The sequence below is a fragment of the Mesoplodon densirostris genome, chromosome 1 (genome assembly GCF_025265405.1).
Source record: "Mesoplodon densirostris isolate mMesDen1 chromosome 1, mMesDen1 primary haplotype, whole genome shotgun sequence".
In the NCBI taxonomy this organism is placed as follows: Eukaryota; Metazoa; Chordata; class Mammalia; order Artiodactyla; family Ziphiidae; genus Mesoplodon; species Mesoplodon densirostris.
This window is the reverse complement of record NC_082661.1, coordinates 191959977-191986972: the sequence shown is the minus strand read 5'-3', so window position 1 is coordinate 191986972 and position 26996 is coordinate 191959977. Positions and strand designations below refer to the sequence as shown.

At 33.4% G+C, this 26996-nt stretch overlaps 1 protein-coding gene across 7 annotated transcripts in view; it reads left to right on the top strand.

Moving 5' to 3' along the window:
* CNOT6L (CCR4-NOT transcription complex subunit 6 like) overlaps window positions 1-26996 on the top strand; it is a 130103-nt gene that overhangs the window by 83621 nt on the left and 19486 nt on the right. For all 7 annotated transcript variants that reach the window (XM_060113653.1, XM_060113617.1, XM_060113634.1 and 4 more), the window contains 4 exons: window positions 2115-2204; window positions 13053-13121; window positions 15777-15934; window positions 18103-18257. In XM_060113653.1, coding sequence (XP_059969636.1) covers window positions 2115-2204; window positions 13053-13121; window positions 15777-15934; window positions 18103-18257 — 472 coding nt within the window. The remainder of the gene's footprint in view (window positions 1-2114; window positions 2205-13052; window positions 13122-15776; window positions 15935-18102; window positions 18258-26996) is intronic.

The window sequence follows — 26996 nt, the reverse complement described above, 5'->3', positions numbered from 1 at the left end:
AAGTAATTGATCCTTTTTCCCTATCTGGTTTTAAAGTGTTGTATTTGCCATTAGCATTCTCTAGTTTGCAGTACAACGTAAAATGAAAGTTTTTGTAAACTTCTTTGTATATGTTGTGCTTCTGTATCAGTTTATTCAATTTTTAAAAAGTTAGCTTTTGAAAGTTTGTGGCCTTTTTCTTTTTGAATATTGCCTCTCTCATTTCTCCTCTCTCTAATCCCCTTCTGGCTAGGAGTCAGAATGTGTTTACTATTTATTCCATCTTGTGTGTCAGAGTCTAAAATTTCCTCTCATGTCCTTGTTTTTGTCACCTCTGTTATCCTTGGGTTTTTCCAGAGACTCTTTATCTAGGATCTGAGGCTTGCAGTTCTTGAGCTCTAACCCTCTGTTATATAGGAGCTCTATTGATGTGATGAAGTGTGAAGGAGAGGAAGAGTCCTCTAGTCCTATGATTAGGTCTCAGTCTTTTGGTGAGTCTGAGTTGGGTATCCTTCCTCCCCACACACTAGAGGGGGCTGAAGTGGGATAAGAGAAATATTGGGTTGGTTAGGCTTTGGTAAAACCCCACTTAGTTGTACTCTGGTAAAATGGTTTCCCTTGTGGGCAGAATTGGTTGAGGAGAACATTACTTTCCCTCTCCCCTAACAGAAGCACAGGGGTTTTTTTCTCCAGTCTTTATAGTGGGAACCCATTAGGACCCTGGGGAGTAAAATGCAGCAAAGTGTGGGGCCCTGCTTTTGTTCAGGACAGCAGTTTGCCTTGTGACCTCAGTTGTGGAGGTGGGAGTGACAACTTCCAGTCTCTTTACACGTCAGACCAGAAACCAAAGTACTGTTCTCTCTTTCTAGAGCTCCAATTAAATATATATTAAGATTTCTTGTTCTCCCTCCCATATTTTTGTCTCATATTTTCTATTTTCTTGATGCTCAGTGATGCATTCTGGGTAATTTCTTTGAATATAGTTTTCCTGTTCACTTATTTTATTTTCAGCTGTATGTCATCTACTGCCTAACTCACTCATGGTTTTTTCCCCTAGTACTTTATTGAATTATAATTACATACGGTAAAATACCCAAATACTTAAGTATGCTGCTGGACTAATTTTGACAAAAGTAACTGCTTAACTCAAGATGTAGAACATTTCCATCAACCCAGGAAGTTTCTTTTTCCCACTTTCAAGTCAGTTGGAAGCTGCTAACCAGATTTTCACCATAGTTGTACTATTTTACACTTTCACCAGCAACTTCTGAGAGTTCCAGGTACTTCACATTCTTTCTAACCACTTCGTTGGTCATTGCGTTTTAATTTTAGCTATTCTGATTGGTGTGTGTTGCATTAAAGATTTTGTTTTAATAATTAGAAACATCATTTCTGAAAGTTCTACAATTTTTGTTTTTTTCAAATCTGTTTGCTAGACTTTTTTGCATGCTTATCTTAATAAATACTGCCTTTATTTCTTAAGAGAATATATAGACTGTTAACAGTAGTTTGTTTTTTGAAATTTGATAAATCTGTACTCTCAGTATTCAGATACCCCTGATCACTGTCATAAAAAAATTCTTATTTCCCTCTACATTTCATTAACTCATCTTGGTAATGATAGGTTTTCTTTTCACTTGAAATACCTTCCTTTTCTCCATGTGTAGTATAAATATTCGAACTAGGAAGACCCTCCTTTTTTATATCACTCATTCTTTCTCATACAAGTCTGTTTTTCTTTCAGTTAGAGTATTAACTTCAAAGATAAATGTAGAACCTATGGGTTACTGAAGGGTGCTAAGTTTTGATATTACTTCAGAACTGACCAAGATTAATATGTGTATGTGTGTGTGTGTGTGTGTGTGTGTATGTATGTATATATGTGATTTTGACACACCCAAATTATATAGGTATAGAGTATAAACTGAAATCTGGCAAGAAATAATTCTTTTGAAGTTTTTCTTTATGACTTTCTCAACAAAGAGTATTTAGTTCCTATGATTTCTTTAAATTTATGTAACAGATTAAGTACAGTAAAATTCACTTTAGAAAATTAGTATTTTGTTTTATAGTGTACATTTGTTTTGTCTTCCAATTGTAACTCTTACAGATTTTATTTTTCTCTCTGTCTTTAGGCAATCCTTTATCACAGGATATTCTCAATTTGTACCAGGACCCAGATGGAACCCGAAAGCTACTGAACTTCATGCTTGACAATCTTGCAGGTAAATATTAATGACAAAGCAGTAAACTCTACAGATATTACCGTTAGCTAATAGATCACATGTTGCTTAAGAGCTTCTGACCATTTTTTTTTAGTTGTTGTTATTATTATTTTTAAAAATTTTTATTGGAGGCATCTGACCATTGTTTTATAACTGCTTATAGGATTGAAGTTCCTGACATTAGTATATTCCATGGTAGTGGGACATTCTTCTTTTGACATACTGAGTGCTTTATGTTAGGATCTTTAGTTACATTATCTTGTTGAATATTTTTAGGAACCTAGGAGGTAGGAATTTTTACTGGCATTATACAGATGCAAATTCTGAGATTCAGAGAATAAAGTAATTTACCTAAGTACACAGCTGATTAATGCCAGAGCTGTGAACTCAAGATTGTCTTGCTCTTAATCACAAAGATACATAGTTATCAATTGTTTGAATTTGATGCAGAATGTTTGGAACCCACATATTGTGCACATTTTTCCTGAATGAAATGACTTGTTTGATTCACTACACATCTGTGGAAATTTTGAAAGCAAGATTTTAATTAAGAACACCAGATTTATCTGATCAAAATAGTGTTATTCCAAATGAAAAATTTTTAATGTAAGAAAGCTATTAAGTATTTGACTTAAAACTTTTTTGTTTGTTTAAACACTCAAGATACATTTAAAAGAATGGAGATGCTACTAAATTCAGATATTTTTCTTGGAATAATGCCTTTCTAAAATACAGAATCTTGAAACAGAGCTAGAGAAATCTAGATCTCAGTAGAGGCCATCATCACAATATTTTGGCTGTTCTCTTTTTAATTGTATCATAGAAGACACCCACCTACATACAAAATTTTAAAAAAATCATAAGATTTACAAAAAGGTGAAATCAAATTAATGTTATTTAAAAGTTTTTTGGTTGATTGATGAGAGAGAGATAACAAACTTATTAGAGAAGTCCTTTTAGTAAGAAATTAAGAATATGTGGCTGTTAAGTTGTATACAAAGCATGTGTATGTTATTTCCTTCTTGTTTAAAAATGAAGTATCTCTTGTCTCTATGGATATAGCCTCATGTGTATGTTATTTCCTTCTTGTTTAAAAATTAAGTATCTCTTGTTTCTATGGATATAGCCTGTTGACCCAGCCATATGGCATGTGTGGTGTGTGTGTGTAATTTTTAAGGAGTTTTTCATGTGTTTTAGATATAAGCTGTTTGTTGATACATATGTTGCAAATACCTTTTCTGGTGCTCTTGTTGCTTTTTCACTCTCTTAATTTGTCTCTTGATGAACAGAAAAAATTTAACATACTCTGCTTTATTGATCTTTCTAGTGTGGTACTGCTTTTGTGTTCTCTTTAAGAATTTTTCTCTACCTCAAGCTCATGAATGTATTCTCCTATGTTAGTATCTAAAAACTCCATTTTCTACTGCAACACTTAGAGCTATAGTATTCCCAGAATTGAGTTTGTGTAACACAGGAGTCAGTTTTTCCATGTGTGTATTAAATTAACCTTTAGCCATTTATTGAAAAGACTGTCCTTTCATTACTGTTTTTTTTGTGCCATCTTTGTCATGAATCATCAATGTTTGTATGGTATTTCTAGATTCTCTATTTTTTGTTCTCTTCCACTAGTCTTTACGGCGGTATAACATTGTTGTTAATTATGGCAGTTTTATAAAGTGTTTTGTGATACTGTAGAGTAAGTCTTCCCTCTTGATTTGATTATAAAGTCTTGGCTAGTTTTGGCCCCATGCTTCTTTTGCCTTTTATTTTCATTAAAATTGCTAGAAACAGCTTTTCAAATTTCTCCCCTCCCCCAAGTGTGGGGATTTTGATTGGGGATACAGTTGACTCTTGAACAACACAGGTTTGAACCGCACAGGTCCACTTATACGCAGATTTTTTTTTCAATGAACAGTACTGTAGGATCCACGTTTGGTTGAATCTGTGGATGTGGAACCGTGGATATGAAGGGCTGACTGTAAGGTTATATGTAAATTTTTGACTGTACAGGAGTCAGGACCCCTAATCCCTGTATTGTTCAAGGGTCAACTGTAGATTGCTTTGGAAAGAATTGACATGTTTACAACACTGGGTTTTCTAATCTAACAGTGTAGAATATTCTTTTATTTATTGTGCCTTCTCTAATTTATCTCATTATTTAGTTTTAGGTTTCTGTGTATTGGTCTTGTGCATTTTTTATTACATTTATTCTAGGTATTGACTTTTTTGATGCTTTTATAGTCTTTTTGAAAATAAATAGTATCTTAATGGATGTTGCTGGTTTGTAGAGTGCAGTTGAGTTTTGTATACTTCTTGGTATTCCCACCTTGCTGAACACTTGCTAAATATGTATTCAACCACTTTGCTCAATTCTTTTTAATCCTAATGCATTTTAATGTCAATTTATGCAATCATATCATCTGTAAATTCTACTTTTAATATTATTTTTCTAATTCTTATATCTTTTATTCTTTTTCTTTATTGCACTTGCTAAGACCACCAGTAAACTGCTAACTAAAAGTGATAATGGGTATCATTGTCTAATTTCATAGTTTATTAGCTTTTAATAATTTATGATTAAGTAGGATGTTCACTGTAGTTTTGTGGGTTTTTTTGTTTTTTTTTTTTGTGGTACACGGGCCTCTCACTGTTGTGGCCTCTCCCGTTGCAGAGAACAGGCTCTGGACGTGCAGGCTCAGCGGCTATGGCTCATGGGCCCAGCCGCTCTGCGGCATGTGGGATCCTCGCGGATCGGGGCACGAACCCACGTCCCCTGCAACGGCAGGCGGACTCTCAACCACTGCACCCCCAGGGAAGCCCATTCACTGTAATTTTTATATTGATAGTTTAATCAGATTAAGGGTTTTCTTCTATTCCTAGTTTGCTAAGAGTCTGTTATTTTTTTATTTTTTATTTTTTTTGCTGTACGCGGGCCTCTCACTGTTGTGGCCTCTCCTGTTGTGGAGCACAGGCTCTGGATGCACAGGCTAAGCGGCCATGGCTCACGGGCCTAGCCGCTCCGCGGCATGTGGGATCTTCCCGGACCAGGGTACGAACCCGTGTCCCCTGCATCAGCAGGCGGACTCTCAACCACTGCGCCACCAGGGAAGCCCTGTTATTTTTTAACATGAATAAATGTTGAGTTTTATCAAATGCTTTTTTTCTATTAAGATGAGTATAAAATTTTTGTCCTTTATTCTGTTAATTTTGTAATTGCATTGATGGTTTTTCATATTACCACCTTTGTATTACTGGAATAAGCCCAAGTAACTTGTAATATATTATTATTCTTTTTATATATCCCTATTTCTGTTTGCTGATATTTTACTTAGGATTTTTTGCATGTGTGTTTGAGTGAGACTCACCAGTAATTTTTCTTGTCAAGTTTTGATATAAAGGTTATGTTGGCCTCATTAAAGTTTTGGGGGATTATTTTCTCATTTTCTGTTATCTAGAAGAGTTTATTTAAGATTGGTATTCTTTCTTTCTTAAATATTTGGTAGAATACATCTGAGCCTGGGGCTCCTTTGTAGGCAGTTTCATTTACTGATTTAATTTCTTTAATAACTATAATACTCGTCTGATTTTCCATTTCTCTTTTTATCAGTTTCTGAAAGATTTTTGGTAATTTGAATATTTTATCTAATTTTTCAAATTTATTGGCATACAGTTCAGAATATCTTTTTATGAGGTTTTAATGTCCATTTAATGTATTGTGATGTCTCTTTTCCATTCCAGATACTAGTTGTTTGTGTTGCCTCTATTTATTTCATGAATAGTCTTGTCCAGGGATTTATCAATATTTTCTTCGAAGAAAAGAACCAATTTTTAGCTTTTTTGGTCATCTCTCTCATACTTTTTTTTTCACTATCAGTAATTTCTTATCTTTATTATTTCCTTCTGCTTTCTTTGGGTTTCATTTGCTTTTTTCTTTCTAACTTCTTATAACACCTAAATCTGTCACTTTTAGACATTTTTTTCTCTGATGTATTCATTAATAAATCTCCCTCTAAACATGACTTTTAGCTGTATCCTGCAAGTTTTAATTTGTATAATTTTCATTATCATTCAGTTCAGCATATTTTCTCCAAGCTCTCATTTCTTCTTTGACTGATGAGTCATTTAGAAGTTTATTTTTTTTATTTTTAGGGGAGTTTTTCTAGTTTTCTTTGTCATTGATTCCTAGCTTAATTCCATTGTGGTCAAGGAACGTACTCTGATTTCAATTCTAAAAATATGTTATATATTAGCCAGCTCATGCTTAATTACTTTTTATAAATGTTAAATATGTACTTAAAAAGAATGCAAATTCTATAGTTGTTTGGTACAGCAATCTATGTATATTAAAGTTTGCTAATTTGAATGTGTTATATATACTTAATGATTACTTTGTTTTTATTCATTACTAATAGAGCTATGTTAAAATCTACCACTTTGATTACAGATTTGTTTATTTCTTCTTGTAGTTCTTACAACTTTTAATTACATATATTGAGGATATATTTTCATGTGTTTCATCTTTCTGGTTATTTGAAACTTTTATCATTATGCTGTTCTTATTACTTTCATATTAATATAGCTACATGAAAAAAAATATAGCTGCGTGAGTTCTGTTTTGGTTAGAATTTGCACTGTATATCTTTTTCTGTTTTTTTCTGTGTTAAACCTTTCTGTATCCCTATATCTTAGTAGTTTCTTCTGCCTTCTTATTTTGGGTTTATTTTGTTCTTTTTCTTGTTTGAAGCAACAATTTAGATTGTCAATTTGAAATATTTCCTCATTTTCAATGTAAGGATGTAGCACTATACACTATAATTTCCCTCTCAGAACTACTTTAGCTGCATTCCATACATTTTTATATGTTGTATTTTCATTTTTATTCTGTCCAGTGTATTTTTAAAAAAATTTCCTCTGAGTCTTCCTCTTTGACTCATGGATTATTTAGAAATATGTTACTTAATTTCCTGTTGTCTGTTACTAACTTTTTGTTTGATTCCAGTTTGGGACCAGTTGGGAAACATTCCGTATTATTTCAATTCTTTTAAATTTCTTGAGGTTTGTTTTATTGTCTATCTTGGTGAATGTTCCATGAGTGCTTGAAAAAAGTATATATTTTGTGGTTTGTTGGGTGGAGTATTCTACACATGCAAATCAGGTCATGCCGGTTGCTGGTGGTATTTAATTCCTCTATATTTTTTGTAACTTTCTATCTAGTAGTCTTACCAGATGTTATAGTGCTGAAATTGCCAACCATAGTTGTGGATTTGTCTGTTTCTCCTTTCAGCTTAGTCAGTCTTTGCTTCATGTATTTTGAAGTGATGTTGTTTGATGTATACATATGTAGGATTGCTACATCTTCTTGATGAATTGAACTTTTTATCATTGTGTAATAACCTCCCTTGTTCCTAGTATCTTTTTTGCTCTTAAGTCTACTTTATCTGATGTTAACATAACCACTCTGCTTTTTTTTGGTTTGTTTAATGTTTACATACTCTTAGATTCAGCTTCACTATGTGTATGTGAAGTGAATTTCTTGTATTAGTGTACAGTTGACTTATATGTCATGATTTTTATCTACTCTGCCAAGATTCCACTCATTTAATTTGTGTATTTATTAGACCATGTACATTTAAAATAATTATTGATATGTAGAACTTGAATCAGCCATTTTGATACTTGTATTCTGTTTGTTTCCTTTGTTTCTCCTTCATTTATCTTTTCTTGGTTTCTTGTGGGTTAAACATTTTTTTAGGATTCCATATTATTTTATTTATGCTGTTTTAAAGTATATTGTCTTGTATAGTTTTGTTAGTTATTACTTTAGATATCACAATATACATATGTAGCACAGTCTATTGATAATGGTGTCTTATCACTTTAAGTGAATTATCGATGCCCTACTTCCATTTGTGTCCCTTCACCTTCCCCACTTTTTAAAAAATATTTATTTATTTATTTATTTATTTATGGATGTGTTGGGTCTTGTTTCTGTGCATGAGCTTTCTCTAGTTGTGGCAAGCGGGGGCCACTCTTCATCGCGGTGCGTGGGCCTCTCACTATTGCGGCCTCTGTTGTTGCAGAGCACAGGCTCCAGACACGCAGGCTCAGTAATTGTGGCTCACGGGCCCAGTTGCTCCACGGCATGTGGGATCCTCCCAGACCAGGGCTCAAACCCGTGTCCCCTGCATTGGCAGGCAGATTCTCAACCACTGCGCCACCAGGGAAGCCCCCCACCCTCCCCACTTTTAAAATATTATTGTCCCTAGTATTTCCTCTACCTGTACTAAGTACCACACAAGCATTACAATTTTTGCTTCAGCCATCAGATACGATTTAAGAAGCTTATGTGGAGAAGGTTAATCTGTTATATTTATCCTTAATATTAGTCATTCTCTGTTCCTTCCATTTTGATGTTCCATTTCTTCTGTTATGTTCTTTCTGTTTAGAGAGCTTCCTCTAGTAATTCTTTAAGGGCTGGTCTGCTAGCAACAAAGTCTTGTAGTTTTCCTTTGATAACATCTTTATTTTTCCTTGATTTATGAAGGAATGTTCTGCTGGACACAGAATTTGAGGTTGACAGTTCTTTCCTTTTAGCACTTTATCACTTCCTCTGGCACCATGGTTTTAGAAAAGAAACTTATTGTTCCCCTTTAGGTAATGTGTCATTTCTCTGAGCTTTTTGGGATTTTTGTCTTTAATTTTTAGCAGTTTCATTATGATGTGGTTTGGTGTGGCTTACTTTGGTTTTATTGTTTGAAGTTTGCAAATCTTCTTAAACTTGTAGATTTATGTTATTTATTAAATTTGAGAATTTTTAGTCATTATCTCTTAGAATTCTTTTAAGTCTACATTCTCTTTCTGAACTCTGATGATATGAATCTTAGATCTTCTCTTATAGTCCCACAGGTTCCTCAAGCTCTGTTCATTTTTTTTTTCAGATTTCTTTTTATTGTTCCTGTTGAGTAAATTCTCTTGATTTGTTCTCAAATTCAATCATTTTATCTTTGGTTATCATTATTATTGTGCCCTTCCACTTCTTTCCTTAGGTTTTCTGTTTTTTCAGTTTTCAAGAGAATTTGTAATTACTTTTTGTAGCAGCTCTATGATGGCTGCTCTAAAATTTCTGTCAGATAATTTCAACATCTGAATCATCTCTGTGTTGTTGTCTGTTGGTAGTCTTTTCTCACTTAAGTTGTGATTTTCCTGGTGTTTGGTATGACCAGTGATTTTCAGTTGTGCCCTGGATATTTTGAATATTCTGTTAGGAGATTCATGACCTTTTAAAAACCTCAATAGCAGGCAGCCAATTTAGGTTTAGCATGTGGGTTCTGTTGGTCCTCCCAGGCTCAGCTGGCACCCTCTCTGTGGGGAGACCAGGCCCAATGCTGCCAGCCACTGGGAGGTGTGGGAAATCAGAACTTTCCTTGCATGCCTCGCCACCCTGGGTCTATTCCTGGTGGCTTCAGGGCTGTCTTGCACTTAGTGTGGCATGTGTGGGAGATAAAAATGGGAGAATTGTTTTTATCACATTATAGGTATGATGCTGAAAGACGTATTAAGATGTCAACTGCTGTTCTTCTCTTCATAATGAGAATAGACTTACCTTCAATTTTGATCCAAATCCTCGTGCTGTGTCTAGGACCATATAGATTTATCTATTAAACAGTCTTTATATGATTTGATAGTTGGCCCATATAACTCTGTATTCCTCTCCTTTGTCATATCATTGGCTATGCAATTTTATCTTTGAAAAAAGTCAATTTTAAGTATGTGCCACACATGAATATATTATTCTCCTTGTAAGAAATACTTAAATTCCGATTAAGACTAGATTTTCCTTTGACCACTACCTTTAATTCCAGTCCCCTCCGTGTAAGTAAACACACTTGTAAGTTGGGTGTGTATCCTTGTAGACATGTCTATAGACATTACATATAAAAATTATACCGGTAGAAATTTTATGGTATTACTTTGCGTGTGTGTTTTAAATTTTTTTCTAATAAAATGTATCCTATTATTATAATGTATCTTATTATTTAATTAAAATGTATCATATATTTTTCTACTTTTTTCTCATTCAACAGTATTTCTTATATACCTTTCCACTTTAGCACACACATTATCTTTTTTATTTTAAACTGTAGCATAGACTTCTGTGAAATGGATAATAACCATTTACCATTGTTTTTACTATTACAAACAATGGCATAATGAATATCCATTTGAATGCTGCTTTAAGCAGATAGGGCTGATCCCAAGAAATAGAATTGCTGGGTCACAGGAACATGAATGTTTTAAATTTTAAAAGATGGTGTCAGTTTGTCCTCCCAGATAGCTGTACCAATTTGTATTCCCACCAGTTGTACATGCAAGTATCTGTTTCTTATCACCTTCACCAGCACTGATATTAGTAAACTTAAAAATATTTTTTGTCAATCTGGATAAAGACATGCTATCTCATTTTTTAATGTTTCCTGGTTACTGGTGAGATAGAGTGTCTCTTCCTATGTTTTTGTTCTTTGGTTGTTGTTGGGGAATATTATACGTTTTACTTACACTGATATATTGTGCTATATCAGTTAAGATATGGGAAGCGTCAGAATGTTGACATCACCTTACTTGTCTTATTTTGATACTTTTTGTGCTTTCTGAATTTTTAACTATTTGCTAATAAGGATCCCAACAGCTAAAAAGTTCCTTGTTTACTCTTCATTATATTTATATAATAAGCTTTCCATTTTTTGAGATAGTTGCCAAGATTCTGGCATGGCACTCCTAGCAGGCATGATTATTTTCCAGGATTCAATGTGTTGAACCAGCTGGATGGTTTGTTTGTCATCTTATGATGACCTTCATATGGCTGTGCAAAATAACGTTCATTTCACTTTGTGAAAAGCATGGCTGCTAAAACAGGCATCCTTTAGGTAGACTTCAGAACATCAAAATGATTAGTAAAGTGAAACTTTTTTAAAGGTCTTGGATACTGTGGTCAAAATTTCTGTGGCTGGATGATGATGGAGTGTTTTTGTTTTAAAGGAATACATTTCTTATCCACTAATTCCCTGGGTAAATCTGCAAACTCTAATCAAATTGTTCTGTAACTGCAAATGTGTTTAAAAGGGAGAAGAAAAAGAGGAAGTTAAATCTTAACTTAGTAATTTTCTTTCATCTGATAGTTTGGTAACATTTAGTTCCGTAGTATTGACAATCATATCTGAGCAGTTAATGTTTAACCAGTGCCTTCCTTTTTTCTGTATAATGTAGCTCCAATCTCTTGCTTTGCATTGACCTTATGAGAGAAAGAGTAAAATTAGGAAATGAAAGCCCTGTTAGAAAATTCAGTAATTTTTATTATGCATGCATATTTGTTTTTTTCTATTTTAAAAATATTTGGATATTTTATTCATCAGTGTGTTGAAACTTCACATAGCTTTGATTTTCCAGCTGGGAACAAGGCTGGGTCAACACAATTTATATGTGTAATTAAGACATAACATCTTAATTTTTTTTTTAAACATCTTTATTGGAGTATAATTGCTTTACAATGTTGTGTTAGTTTCTGCTGTATAACAAAGTGAATCAGCTATATGTGTACATATATCCCCATGTCCCCTCCCTTTTGTGTCTCCCTCCCACCCTCCCTATCCCACCCCTCCAGGTGGTCACAAAGCACCCAGCTGATCTCCCTGTACTATGCAGCAGCTTCCCACTAGCCATCTATTTTACATTTGGTAGTGTATATATGTCAGTGCTACTCTCTCATTTTGTCCCAGCTTACCCTTCCCCCTCCCCGTGTCCTCAACTGCATTCTCTGTGTCTGCGTCTTTATTCCTGTCCTGCCTTTAGACACTATAAAACTCTTAGAGGAACACATAGGCAGAACACTCTGTGACATAAATCACAGCAAGATCCTTTTTGACCCACCTCCTGGGGAAATGGAAATAAAAATAAAAATAAACAAATGGGACCTAATGAAACTTAAAAGCTTTTGCATAGCAAAGGAAACCATAAACAAGACAAAAAGATAACCCTCAGAATGGGCGAAAATATTTGCAAACAAGCAACTGACAAAGGATTAATCTCCAAAATATACAAGCAGCTCATGCAGCTCAATATCAAAAAAAACAAACAACCCAATCCAAAAATGGGCAGAAGACCTAAATAGATATTTCTCCAAAGAAGATATACAGATTGCCAACAAACACATGAAAGGATGCTCAACATCACTAATCATTGGAGAAATGCAAATCAAAACTACAGTGAGGTATCACCTCACACTGGTCAGAATGGCCATCATCAAAAAATCTACAAACAATAAATGTTGGAGAGGGTGTGGAGAAAAGGGAACCCTCTTGCACTATTAGTGGATGTAAATTGATGCAGCCGCTATGGAGAACAGTATAGAGGTTCCTTAAAAAACTAAAAACAGAACTACCATATAACCCAGCAATCCCACTACTGGGCATATACCCTGAGAAAACCATAATTCAAAAAGAGTCAGGTACCACAGTATTCATTGCAGCACTATTTACACTAGCCAGGACATGGAAGCAGCCTTAGTTAAGGTTTTAAATAGGTACTTTTTAATAAATACTGTGTAAGTATAAATGCCACTACTGAATTTCCTCATGTTCTTTTTGGGTATTAGTTACATGTTTTATGAAGAACTGTTCGTCAACTTCCTTCAGCTTCTAAATCTTCATTATGTTTCAGTACTATATTTTTAAGTCAGTTTGTGGGGCATTATAGCTGAAGAGAAAACAGAAGCTGATTTGACATTATAAAGCAAATGATACTGATTTTAGAAAGACATGAAAATATGTTTAAAAGAATATACATTTTTTCCAGTTCATCCAGAGCAGCTTCCTCCGAGGCCATGGATTACATTAAAAGAACGAGACCAAATTCTGCCATCAGGTAAATAGTTTTTCTTATTCTTCCTTGACTATTTTCAGATATACTTGAAATGCCATTTGGGCTTTGTGATAAAATTGACAGGCCTTCATTTTACCTCCCCTGAGTAGATGCGTTTAAAAAGACTGATCAGTAGACTTAAAAGTCTACCCTAAGGCTTATGTACAGGGATCTCATACCTTTCACAATGATGCAGCTCTTGGTTTTAAAATTAGTTCTTGTAATAGAGCTTTCCAAATGGCATCTTCACATAGGGTTTGGTGATTTAAGAAAAATGAGTTGTAATGAATTTTCTTCTGAAAAATTTTAAACTACTTAGATACTTTATCTTTCTTGAGTGGGTAGGCTGATAACGCTTGTAGAAGAATAATTTAGACTGAGTTCAATTTACTGTATTGGAAACAAAATATGATACCAGGCCAAGGGTATAGAAATGATATAGGGTGAAGATTTGAGCAGCTTAATTATATGATTTAGCATTTCTAGAACTGCAGTAATGTAGGAAATATAAACCTTTATCTTTTGGTGCAGACCAATGATGATTTGACATTTATAGGGCTTCTTACTGCTTATTAGACATTTTATGATTGGGAATTCTGCTTAAAATAAGTTGTTACGAATTAATATTCCTCTTAATCACAAGTGATAGTTTTCATGATACTTAATTTTGTTTTAAAAATGAAAATTTTACTGTTTTAATATGAATACTGATACTTAATTTTAAAGGGTAAACCACGGAATTTATTATGTACTCTTACAACAATATAAAGTCCGTCTTTTTTTTTTTTTTTTTTTTAATTTAAGGTAAGAAGTGGAAGGATTCAGAAAAAATCATTTGCTTAGTTATCGGGAGATGTGGGAAGTGTAACGTGTTCATGGTTCTATTTATATTTTAATAACACTGAGAAATATCATATCAGTACATACCTGTATCTTCTAGAGGTAATAATTTTAAAACCACCACACTCTGGAGCCATAGTATCAGCCTGTTCTATGAGGTACTGTATCAGTGTTATCAAGAATAACACTTCTGTTATCAGGATTCACATTGATGGTCTGAGTAAAATGAATACCTCAGTTTTTCTACAGAGCCTCAAGTTAGGCAGATTTATTTTATGTTTAGCCTTCCTTAATGTGTAATTAATTGTTCCCTTTCTGGTATTAAAATGATATTAAAAACACCATTTTCTAGTTCTTCAAAGTAATCCCTTTCTGAGCACGAGTTAACATAATCTGGAAGAAGATCTTTCCTAATATCACATACCTTCATTTCCATTAAGAAGAGGAACAACAGAAACAAATTTTCATTAGTTGTTGAATTCTCAAGTAATGTGTTCTTGGGTTTTCCTTTTTGAACAACCACTATGGAGTTTTCTTGGGATGTCTGACTTCTGGGAGTAGAATCAGTGCTACAAAAAAAAAAAAAAAAAAGATATTAAAAATGCCTTTTACTTCTGATGCATAGGCAGATGTGTATAATAACTAACAATGGTTAAGGGTGATTTATAGCCACAAAACTATAATGGTAATTAAACTATGTAAGAATTAATCCCAGATAGTGAAAAGAGGTACCAGTATACAAAATGGCCACCATTCAGATTTCCAGGGGACCGTTGAACTAAGTTTCTCTTAATACCTTTCCCATCATCTGACTTTGAATCAACTTCAATCAAGTGTTACTTCATTCTTGGATTCCTCACCTTTTATTAAGTACTTGATTCTCAACTGTGTCTGCCCAGTGTAATCACCTGGGAAGCTGTTTAAAAATATTAATACCCAAATCCTAATATACTAACTTAATTAGTCTGGAGTAAGGCGCTGAGTATCAGCATTTTTTTTAAAAAGTTCTACAAACTGATTCTAATGGACAGCCAGGATAGAGCATTAATGATAAAAATCAGGGCTTTTCAAACTAGTGTGCATGTGCATATGAATCACTTGGGGATTTTGTTAGATTGCAGGTTCCAATTCATTAAGTCTTTGTGAAGCCAGAAATTCTTCAGTACTGAGTTCCTAGGTGATAACTGATGCTGCTGGTACTTAGAGCACATTTTTGAGTAGCAGGGATACAAGCTGCGTTTTCCTATTAGTTTGCTTGTAGTCCTTTTATAGGCATTTTAAAATGAGAATTTAGTTTTAGAAATGAACATTTGATTTGGTAAAAAAGGATTCTCTTATGACTGAACTTTGTTAGTCCATATTCTTCTGGCTTAGAGCAGTGAGAGCAGTAAGAGGCCCAAAAAAGTATTAAGTATGGATATTTTGTTAATACAAGTTAATGAAATTAGAGCCTTTTAATGAGAAAAATTAAAATTTACTTTTATTCCATTTATAGAGAAAAGTTTTGCTCAGTAAATTATGTGCAAAAAATGTCATTCTGATTTAAAAGTTGAATTTTTATTTATTAAAATATTCTTAAAAAATCACAAATATGAAGTATTAGTCTAATTCTCGTAAAAGAACTTTGGTGTGATGGATTCCAGTGAAGTTTTATAGGTATAGTTTAATGGAATCTTGCCCAAGGCATTTCACAATGATGATATTTGGGGTATGTTTATGTGGCATGTGTGTTTGTGTAGGTGTATATGTGATATTACTTTGGAAAACATTGCCTAATTTTCTTCCTTTTGTCTGTTGTTTTTTTCTCCCACTTCTTAGCATCATTCACGGTTATGTGTTACAATGTGTTATGTGATAAATACGCCACCCGGCAGCTATATGGCTATTGCCCATCCTGGGCATTAAACTGGGAATACAGGAAAAAGGGAATTATGGAAGAAATTGTTAACTGTGATGCAGATATCATTAGTCTTCAGGTAACATATAGAAATTAAGTTGTCTTTAACTTAAAGGTGAACCTAAAAATTATAGAAGATCTTACTTTTGGGAGAGTTCCTGTGTTCGAAGGAAAACCCAAAGCAATTATTTTCTCTCCTCTTAAAAAAAAAAGGATAATTGTAATAAGCACCTCAGATATTTCTACAGTGAAACTGTTTTGCTAAGTATAGCCACCAACTTATACTCATTTACTGTTTTCTTACGTGAAAGTAATCGCACCACACTATTCATGCTAATTCATTTTATGAACAAATCATTGGTCTTGCCGAAAGAGAAAACTGCAGAATATTGCATCTCTAAGGTTTATAAATTTAACTTATAATGGGATCTGTAAAACAGAATTACTTGCCCACCGTTGTTCTTTAATGATAAACTTTTTTTTTTTTTGATGTGGATCATTTTTAAAGTCTTTATTGAATTTGTTACAATGTTGCTTCTGTTTTGGTTTTTTTGGCCAGGAGGCATGTGGGATCTTAGTTCCCTGAATAGGGATCCCACCCAGGGATCGTACCCACACCCCTTGCATTGGAAGGTGAAGTTTTAATCACTGGACCGCCAGGGAAGTCCCAGTGCTAGACATTTTAAACATTTAAAAATATTGTACTATAAATCATGCATTTTTGCCTTATTTTAAAAGCAACCTCAGAAATCTAGATACTTTATAATGAATTTAACTGACAAAGTACCTTTCCATTGAAATACTTGTCTTATTGCTTCTTTTCAACACTCAGCTAATGAATGGCCAAGAAGGTTTATGCGTAGTTTTTAGTACTTTTTCCTTAGCAACTTTCAAAGCATATTAAATGCTTAAAGGTATTTAAAAATTTTAAGTGTTATAATGTCATACCTCATTTTCAGCATAGCTTACGAAGAAAGCTGTTACTTTTTATAATAATTTTTTTGTACTAGAACAGCTTGATTATTTATATTTGTATTATTATCTGTGGTTCATTTGACTTCCTAGGAAATAACAAGAAGTCTTCAGAAATTAAATTTTCTTTTAAACACTGATAACTGACACAAAATTGGGGGGAGGAGGAGGCAAATAACCGTAGGCTTGTTGTAGTTACTTAATTGTCCTCCTTTTGATTCAGAAGTAAAGTGTAGTATGAAGTATAAAAAGCATCATAATTTTAAAAATATGTTCTTATTATAGTAAGAACATATTTAAAGTAATATTATATTATAAAGTGTTCATTCTAGAGAAGTTGGAAATTTTGAAAAAATATAAAGAATAATGGAGGAAAACACCTAATCCCATATCCCAAATATAGTTGCTGGGTTAAAACTTCTGAAGTATTTCTTGTACACTTTAAAAAAAATTCACTTGCCTATTTATTTACAGATATGTACAGATATGTTTTCAAAATAGAGATCACACTATTGATGTATTTTGTACCTTGTTTATTGCACTTAATATACTTTCCATGTTACTAAAATTCCTCAAAGCCAATTATATGAATATATATTAATTGATTTAGCATTTTTCCTACTGTTGGACATTCAGGCTGTTTATGTTTTCACTGTTACAAAATCATGTTGTGTTGAGCATTAGCATACATAAGTCATTATCTTCACACTTGATTATTTCATTTGGAAAGATTCGTTAAAAATATGTTATGGGTCTAACTTAATAATTACGACTTTAACACAGACCATTGGATTATTGGTACTCAGGTACCTAAAAATTCCTTAAGTAGAATTTTTTGTTGGTAGATCTTAAGCTTTTCACTCTTGAGTATCATTTCTTTCTACCACAGTTGAGAAATTTGAAATAATTTTTAAAATTACCTCTTTTTAATATAAAATTTGCTATTCCATATCACCTAATCTATAATATGACCAACTTTCAATTGTTCATTTACCAGTTGAGGAAGTGAAGTATAGTGGAATGAATTCTAAATTGGGAGTCAGGAGACTTGGGACCAACTACCTGTGTGAGCATGAGAAAATCACGTTACTTTCTGGTTCTCTTAGGTTTTAACAAGCTGCCATTGTCAAATGGTGGCTGCTATCAATAAGGTAAGGTACTTAGATAATATTTTTTAAGTGAAGTATTTTAACTTGGTCACACCTTACAATGCTGCACGTTTTTATATCTTAGTTTTCCTCTGTCATGTCAATGATAATGTTTCTTTCGTCTCAGGAAGTGGAAACAGAGCAATACTTCACGCTCTTTCTGCCGGCATTGAAGGAGCGTGGATATGATGGATTTTTTTCTCCAAAGTCACGTGCCAAAATCATGTCTGAGCAGGAGAGAAAGCATGTGGATGGTTGTGCAATATTCTTCAAAACAGAAAAGTGAGTTAAGGAAATGAAGCATAATAGTGTACTTATTTCTTTAATTACCACACATTTGAAATTGTCTTTGGTTTGACCCTGAAATAGGCAGGTAATATAAAAGTTTAAAACTACTGGTAATGTTTTATTTCTTAGGCTGTGTATTGAAAATAAGAATGTTTACTGTATTATTCTTTATGCTTTTTTTGCCAAATTACATGAAAAATATTAAAGAGTATATACTTGAATATGATACTGTATTTATATATATATTTTCATGAAGTACAATATTAGTTTCTGTGTAAAAAAGAAAGTAGACTTTTTTTGGTAGTTGACGTTTTTCAGAATCATTCATTTTATGAACTTTTCATCTTTTTTTTTTTTTTTTTTTTGCGGTATGTGGGCCTCTCACTGTTGTGGCCTCTCCCGTTGCGGAGCACAGGCTCCGGACGCACAGGCCCAGCGGCCATGGCTCACGGGCCCAGCCACTCCGCGGCATGTGGGATCTTCCCAGCCCGGGGCACGAACCCGTTTCCCCTGCATCGGCAGGCGGACTCTCAACCACTGCGCCACCAGGGAAGCCCGAACTTTTCATCTTTTAAAATTAACATTCTATATGTTTATTTAGTCATTCATTCACTAAATGTTTACTGAGCATTTGCTTTGTGACAAATGCTGTGCTAGTCACAATAGTCTCAAAGACATACAGTTTCTATCCCACTCAGAGCTCTAGTAGGAAAATCACAATCTAATATGGTATATATGAGATGGAGATATGCAAGGATAGATAAGGGAGGACATGCACAGAGCTTATGGAGGTAGGGTGTTAAAGGATTGACTGAGACAGGACAATGGAAAGCGGTCATGACCTGAAATGGAAAACAGAAAACATGACCTTTGTTTTTTCAGGGCTGTAATATCGTTGATGAAAATACAGTCAAAGATAAGAAGATGATGACTGCTTATTAAAATACATGAACAATCTTGTAGAGACCTCTGTGCTTTAGTATTCTTGAGTTTAAAATGGAAAAGAGTATCTGTTCAGAGTTAGTGACAAGAATTAAAGGAGATAATGAATGGATAGGTACTTCATAAATCATTAAGTGTCCTGGAAATATTTATATTATTGTCATATTTCTCTGTTTCTGTAATCCTTTGCGATATTAGTATTTCTCTCTTACTGGGTTTATGATGTTGTGCGCATTGGATTTAGGAACTGCATTTCCTACTTGAGGGTGCAGAGCTGTAACACACTTAGAAGGCTATCTCTCCGTTTTTTTTTTTTTTTTTTTGGTTTGGAATTGTGAAGAGTTTATTATGTGACTCTTTTTTCATTCCTTTATTTATCTATTTATTTTTATTTATTTTTATTGAAGTATAGTTGATTTAAAATAAAGTAAGTTATATATACATACATTCTTTTTTATATTCTTTTTCATTATGGTTTACCACAGGATATTGAATATAGTTCTCTGTGCTGTACAGTAGGACCTTGTTTATCCATTCTATATATATAACAGTTTGCATCTACTAACCCCAAACTCCAAATCCATCTCTCCCCCACTGCCCCTCCCCCTTTCCATTCCCCCTGGGCAACCACAAGTCTGTTCTCTATGTCTGTAAGTCTATTTCTGTTCATAGATAGGTTCATTTGTGTCATATTTTAGATTCCACATATAAGTGATATCATATGGTATTTGTCTTTCTCTTTTTGACTTATTTCACTTAGTATGATAATCTTTAAGTCCATCCATGTTGCTGCAAATGGCATTATTTCATAGAAGGCTATCTCTTGAACACTGGCTGAGTGACTAGATGGTTAGAGGCAGATTCCTTTGGTTATCATCCTGAGGAAAAGAGAGAAGTATATTTTTGCCTCATAAAGGCTGCCAGTTTTACAGTGGAAAATTTGAAGGAACCTCCAATGGAAGACTGAAATATATGGATTCTCATAGAGATTGTATCCTGTAGTTAATAACTTAGGTTTGATACATTAGATAGGGAATCATCTACTAAACGCCTGTGACTATTTTCCTGTATTTTCCTGTTTGGTGCCTGTTATAACAAATCATTTCAATGTTTTTATTGATACAAGCCTATTTATTACCAGCATGGCATGTTATTTTAAGTAAATGAATTAAGTGAATTTGAAAGCTATTTGAACCCCTTCTTCTCACTTATTTGTACCTACTTTCATATCTTTTCTGTGACTTTTTAATAGAGATTTTTCATTTGTTTAATAATTAGTACATGGCCCTGAAGTATTTGAGGTCAGAATATGCTAAATTCTTCTAGTGGGTTGGTGATTTTTTTTTTTTACAAATTTTAGAATAACAATAGCTATTACTTTCATAGTGTTTACATGTCCGCCATTTTCTTTTATTTATACTGATTATCTTATTTAATTTTTAAAGCAATCCTCAGAGGTAGGAATAGAGCTATTTCCTCATTTTTATAGATGAGGAAACCAAGACATAGAGATTATCTGGCTTCACAGTCAATGCTTTTAACCACTGTACTAAACTGCATCTTTAGATTTTTTTTAATATTTATTATTTTTTTAATTGAAGTATAGTTGATTTACAATGTTGTGTTAGTTTCAGGTGTGCAACAAAGTGATTCCATTTTACATATATATATTTTTTTCCAGATTCTTATATAGGTTATTACAAAATATTGAGTATTGCTCCCTGTGCTATATAGTATGTCCTTGTTGTTTATCTTTAGACTTATTGTTTCAGCTTCCAATATCACTTGTACCTCTTAAAAGGTTACCTCATTTGGGAAATACTGCCTTTAATTTGATATTTGTTACCAGTATTCACACACAAATTTCCTTGAAACACCATAATTAAAAAAAGAATTACTGATAACATTGAGACATGTAACATCAATCTGTTTTTCCATTTGCCATTGTTTCTTTCTGAAAGATGAAAAAACATAAAATTTTTTTCATTCCCTTCACAGTTTTGAGAGGAAAATCTAAAATGCCTTGATAATTTACTAGAGGTAATTAAGATTTTGAACTAACAATTGTCTAGGAAACTTTAAACAACCAAGTATTTGAAAATTGATACTTGAATTATTAAAAATGCTGTAAATTAGTTAAGAGATAAGTACATAGGAAATACTTAGATGCATCATTTGCACTTCTTTCCTTCTTCAACTTTTTGCCTAAATAGTAACATGGATCCAGCAACAGATGAAGACCTTGAGTGTGATATGTTGTTAAATTCCACCTGTTTTGAACAGTGCCAAATAACTTGCTGATGTCATGTTATCTATCCAATGCCAAACTATTTGGAATTTAACACAAAGTATACTATGCTGCATTTCTTCTACTCCTTCTTCAGATTGGAGAAATGATACAGTGCAAAGAAAAGACTGTTTTGAAGCTGGGTGGTTCTCCTGCTTATGTAGCTGTATAATCTTGAATGAGTCACTTACACTTTCTGGGCTTATTTTCTCATTTGTACATATTTATGTATTACCTTGTAAGAGAATTTATATGATTTACAAAACTAACAGTTAAAAGATAGCTGTAGAAGAGTGCTTCAATTCTCTGTACTCATTCTCAAGGTCTTAATCTTCTAAAACCAGAGTATCAGATAATTTCTCATCTTCACTGATAAAATTTTTTTCCCTTCATGGAAAACAGTGGTACAGATGGGTAACAATAAATGGAAACTATAATAATCACTATTTTTAGCAAAATATTATAATAAAAATCTCTTATCCATCGTGATGGAAGGATAGTATATTGCTTAGTAATGGCTGGGACACAGACCATTATTCAGAGAATTAGAATACATTATATTTTATATTGTATACATTACACTTTATATTGTATTCATTCTAGTTTAATCTTTGGGGATTCAGAAGGCACTTCAAGATTTGGTAGCACCTTTTGGTCATTATGAACATCAATTTTTTGGGTAATTAGGTGCATAAAGATACCAGAAAATAGAAATTTGGGTTGATAAGATGCCAGAAATCACCTTTTCTTTGTCCTTTATCTTAATAAGTGTTTTTTTCAGTGCAAAATATTTTATAAAACAGACATATACATATAGGCCTGTATTTTGTGTGTGTGTGTGTGTAAGAAGAGACTGTTATTATAGATAAGTTTTTTAGAGTCAGAAAGTTACTCTTTCCCATGTTTTGTCCTATAGACTAAACAGTTAGTAGAAATGGAGCCTTGGAGCCCAATACACAATTTGAAGAAATCCAAAATGTTGAAAAATGGAGCTGAAATCAGATCTAGATACTAGGCTTACTTGCTTTTCCTGAGGTTAGCAATTCTGATCTGATCATGCTTTGTTTCAAATCAGTGAGAAAGGGAAAGATGAAAACAGCAGTTTTAGAACAGTGTGACCATTACACTGTGAAGAGGCAGTCTCTTCCAATAGGACTGGGAACTAGGTTGTCATGGTGCTTAGTCCTTACTGTATTGCCTCTGCTGTCTGTCTCAGAGGTACCAGGTAAGGCCAAGTCCTTGTTTTTCCTTCTATATGACAGGTGGTTTTGTGGTTGAGAAGAGGTCATTCAGAGGTTATAGTGTTGTCCCCAAATGACCTATTGTGTCTTAATAGTTTCTCAGTTACTAATTTTTTCTGTCATAGGTGGTGGTTGTGTTTAGAATTTTAAAATCTGAGATTGTGGTTTCTGGTTTCCAGTGTTAGCTTTCCCATTAATTTAATCTGAAACATAAAATTATTGCTCTATGCCAGTTTCCTTTACCTTTCCAATATGGATAATAATAACTGTTCTGCCTAACTTCAGAGGTTTCCTATGGGGCTAAAATGATCAAGAATGTGAAAGTGCTTTTAGTGGTTAAAAGAGTTGTACAAATATAGGTAGGATGGCGAATATCCATTTTTCTTCCCTATTTATCTCACTCTCTAAGCTTACCTTTTCTAGCAAATTGTTTTCTGGCACTCCCATGATTACTTGAAAGGACCTAAGAACACATTTTATAGCATCTTATGCTGAATATACAATAAAAACTTCTGTTTGGTTTAGGTTTAAGAGTGAGTTTAATGTGATCAGAAAGGGTCATAGTTAACAGAAAGTAGAAGCAGAGTGAAGGTTATTTGGTTGTAGGTAGGAGGGGAGAAAGTAAGAAGTAGTATTGTTCTAAAGTAGTATGGATAGAATATGGATAACTATTTCTTACTATTTTATAAATGTATTATAAATATAGTATAAAATAAACATAAACACAAGATAAGTTATAGGAGATTATAACTCCCTGTACTGGTGCTAGAAATCTCATTTTCTAAAAGCAGAGTCTCTGAAAAGTTCTTATGGTTCAAGAAGTATATCTATGCTCTTATTTAATTCTCACTGGAAAGAAGGAATTTTCTTTTCCTTAGTTCTCAACTATCTCTTTGGTTCTTCACCTACTGGTGAAGCTGAAATAATAAAATTGAGCGTATAACTCTGACCCTTTTAGTATCTCTAAGCCCCAAGGAGGGAGGTGTAAGTTATAATGACATGTGCTCTATTTAGGAAAACTGGTTTTATTTTTCTGAACTTTTTGAAGCCAAAGACATTAAAAAGCAGGTACCTCAAGAAGATTGGGAAGTTTCAAAAGTCAAAACTAGGACAATACAATTATAAATTATACTAACAATGAGGAAGAAAGTTGGAGGGAGAAAGTTGGAGGGGTAGTTGGAGGCATCTAATAAACCGGATTGTTCAGGATTCGTTTTAAAGGAGTGTTTTTTGTTTTGGGGTTTTTTTTTCTTTTTGATTAAAAAAGTCAATAACCAAGTATGTATTAAAAAAAAGAGTTTATGAACCTGTGTTCTTTGCCATGAAAATTAAGAAAAAGGGAAAATTGGGTGAAAGTGTTAAGGCAACGAGGAGGGTATTTTAAACAACATATGCACTGTAAAGGGGTATACCTACGTGGATTGTGCCATCACTAATTGGCAATCAAGAAAAAACCAGAGGTATGCAACTTCTATTTTGCTTTCATGGTCTCTGTTGAGGAGAATTATTTTCAAAGTGGAAAGACTAAGACCAGGTAAGGAGGAGATTGGCAAACCAAGAAGAGATTGGTAAGCCAAGAGAATCACTAAAGTGCCTTAACTAGTTAAGTTTCCATATCAATATAATTATATCCCATGCCCCCATAGTATTAAAATATCTTGCCAAAGTATGATTAGAGGAGTATTGGGTTGGCCACAAAGTTCGTTCGGGTTTTTTCCATAAGATGTTACAGAAAAACTCAAACGGACTTTGTGGCCAACCCAATAGATGGCATGAATATTGGTTTATAGGAAAAGTCCTAATATATTGGGGAGAAATAAACCACCTCATTTTTCAAAAAATTGGCGAGCTTCGGTTTTCCTCATCTTTGTAATGGTAATAGTAATACTGTCTGTTGCAATTTGAGTTCTCCAGAAAGAAGACTCCAAGTTACTTTGGTGTTTAGGAATTTATTAAGGATCAACAACTGTGGAAAGGAAGGGGGAAAAGCAGAAATGAGCATAGAGAGTAGAGCTGTGTTGCAGACCCGGACAGCCTCAGCTGACCCCACCCTGTAGCTTCAGAGCTGAAATGGCCTGTGAGAGTTAACCCAGGAGGGACCAAAATCCCCAGACCTTTATCTTTTGTTTTTGATCTGTAATTGGATACGTGCCACTCCCAGAAGTACTTGACCTTGGTGAGGCAGCTCTCTGCAATTGGAGCAATTCCTGAAGGATTGATGAGGGATCTGGGCAGCATCTCTTCATGTCCACCCCTTTGCAAAGTTTTAACAAATTTTAGGACTAATATGTACGAAGTACCTATCATAGGTCTTGATACAAAGTAGATCCTCAATAACGGACCCCTTATTTTTTTTTTATTATTTGTACTGTCCTATTGAGAATTTTGATTATTTAAGAGAAGACATATGTATACATATAAGATTTATAAAAACTGAAAAGCTGGCAGGGATATTTAATCTTTTGGAAAAACAGAATGTAGTTTCCAAGTACCCTTAATATCTGAATGGGTGAACTAATGGGCAGAAGCTCATGAAATGATACTCAACAGAAATAAAGTCTGCTACTCTTAGATTATTAAAGGAAAAGAAAGAGGAAGAGGTAAAATTATTTGAGAGCACAGAAGAATATTTATATGCAAAAAAGTTCATTATTAAACTAAATGTTAATTACTATAACTAACGGCATTAGTTATAATAGCTCATATCAGAAGTAAATGTTCAACACAGAATAGTTCAATTATGGTGAATCTGTATAGTGGACTATAATGCAATCATAAAAATTGATTTTTGAAACATATAGTATTTTATAGGGAAACATCCATGGTAGAATGTTCATTAATATAGACCTAGAGTATTATTCTAATTGTATAAAAAATGTTTGTGTGCACGTGCATGGAGAAAAGTCTGGGGAAATATATTGACTTGTTGATGGGGGTGTTAGATTGCAAGTGACTTGAAATTTTCTTTATATTTTTAACTCATTCCAAAATTTCTATAATAAACATATGTAACTTAATAAAATCATTTTTTCACTTGTTTGTTTTTAAGCATCTATAAATGCAGAACTGAAGAGACCTGGTTTAAGAGCTAAAAGAACCAGAAAGTTTTAGATATATATTAGTACTTATTTGGCTTATAAATAACATGGCTGTCCCCAAGTGCAATTTCAGTCTTTATTAACAAAAATACAGTCCAAAATGAGGAAGGCAGTAGTTCATTTTTGCCCAGTTCTAGGTACTGCACCTTTCGGTGAACTTGAGTTTTTCAAGTGAACAGCTGTTTTACACCATATATCATATAAAGAATTGATGATTTCTTTTCTGGAGAAGACTTGGGGATGATATTTAAAGTAGTGTTCAAATGGAAAAGAAATTCTATATTCCTGTAAAGAAATGATGTAGATCTAGTTTTGATGGAAGAAAGATACAGGGAAACAAATTTTAGTTAGGGAAGACAGTTCTAATAATTAGATATTCTCTAATAATTAGACAATTCTAATAATTAGATATATTAGTTCTAATAATTAGATATTAGATATGTGGGGGGGAGAATATCTAATTATTAGAACCCCTACCAAATAATAGCCTGACTTTGGTAGAAGAAAAATATTCCAATATTAAAAATAAAACTATTAAATAGGATTTTCAAACTTTCCTACAGAACCCTAGGTTCCTATATATAAGCCTTAAGAGTTAATATTTACAAGATATTTCAAAAATTAAATACAAATAATTAAACTGTAATTTAAAAATAACATGTTCACTCAGATGTTTCAAATATCAAATTTTAACACTTTGGAAATTGATAACATGTTCCTGATACGCTGTTTAGTTGACTTGTTGTAGACCTCTGAATTGAGTTTTTGCCTGCTTGCTTTTTCTGAGTTCAAAGTCAGTTATTTACCACTTGTATCTGTGTGTCTGTGTGAATCAGGATTTTTATTATTAATACTGTGTAACCAAAACAGAATAGAGAAATAAACTGGGTAATGAGACTGATATGACTATAATTATTATCTATACCCTCTGATTTCAAACTTTTATAATCATCAAAACAGATTCATCATTCATGATTGATTTATTTAAACATAGTACTGCCTTTATCTGTTTTATATATAAGAATCTTACCAGAAATTGTTTGAAAAAGGTATTCCACTGCTTAAAGACATTTTTTAAAGTCTGATATGGAGGATGATCAATTATATCTGTAGAACTTATTTTGAATCTGCCTACTTCTCTTTATTTCTCTTGCCTTAGCCTAAG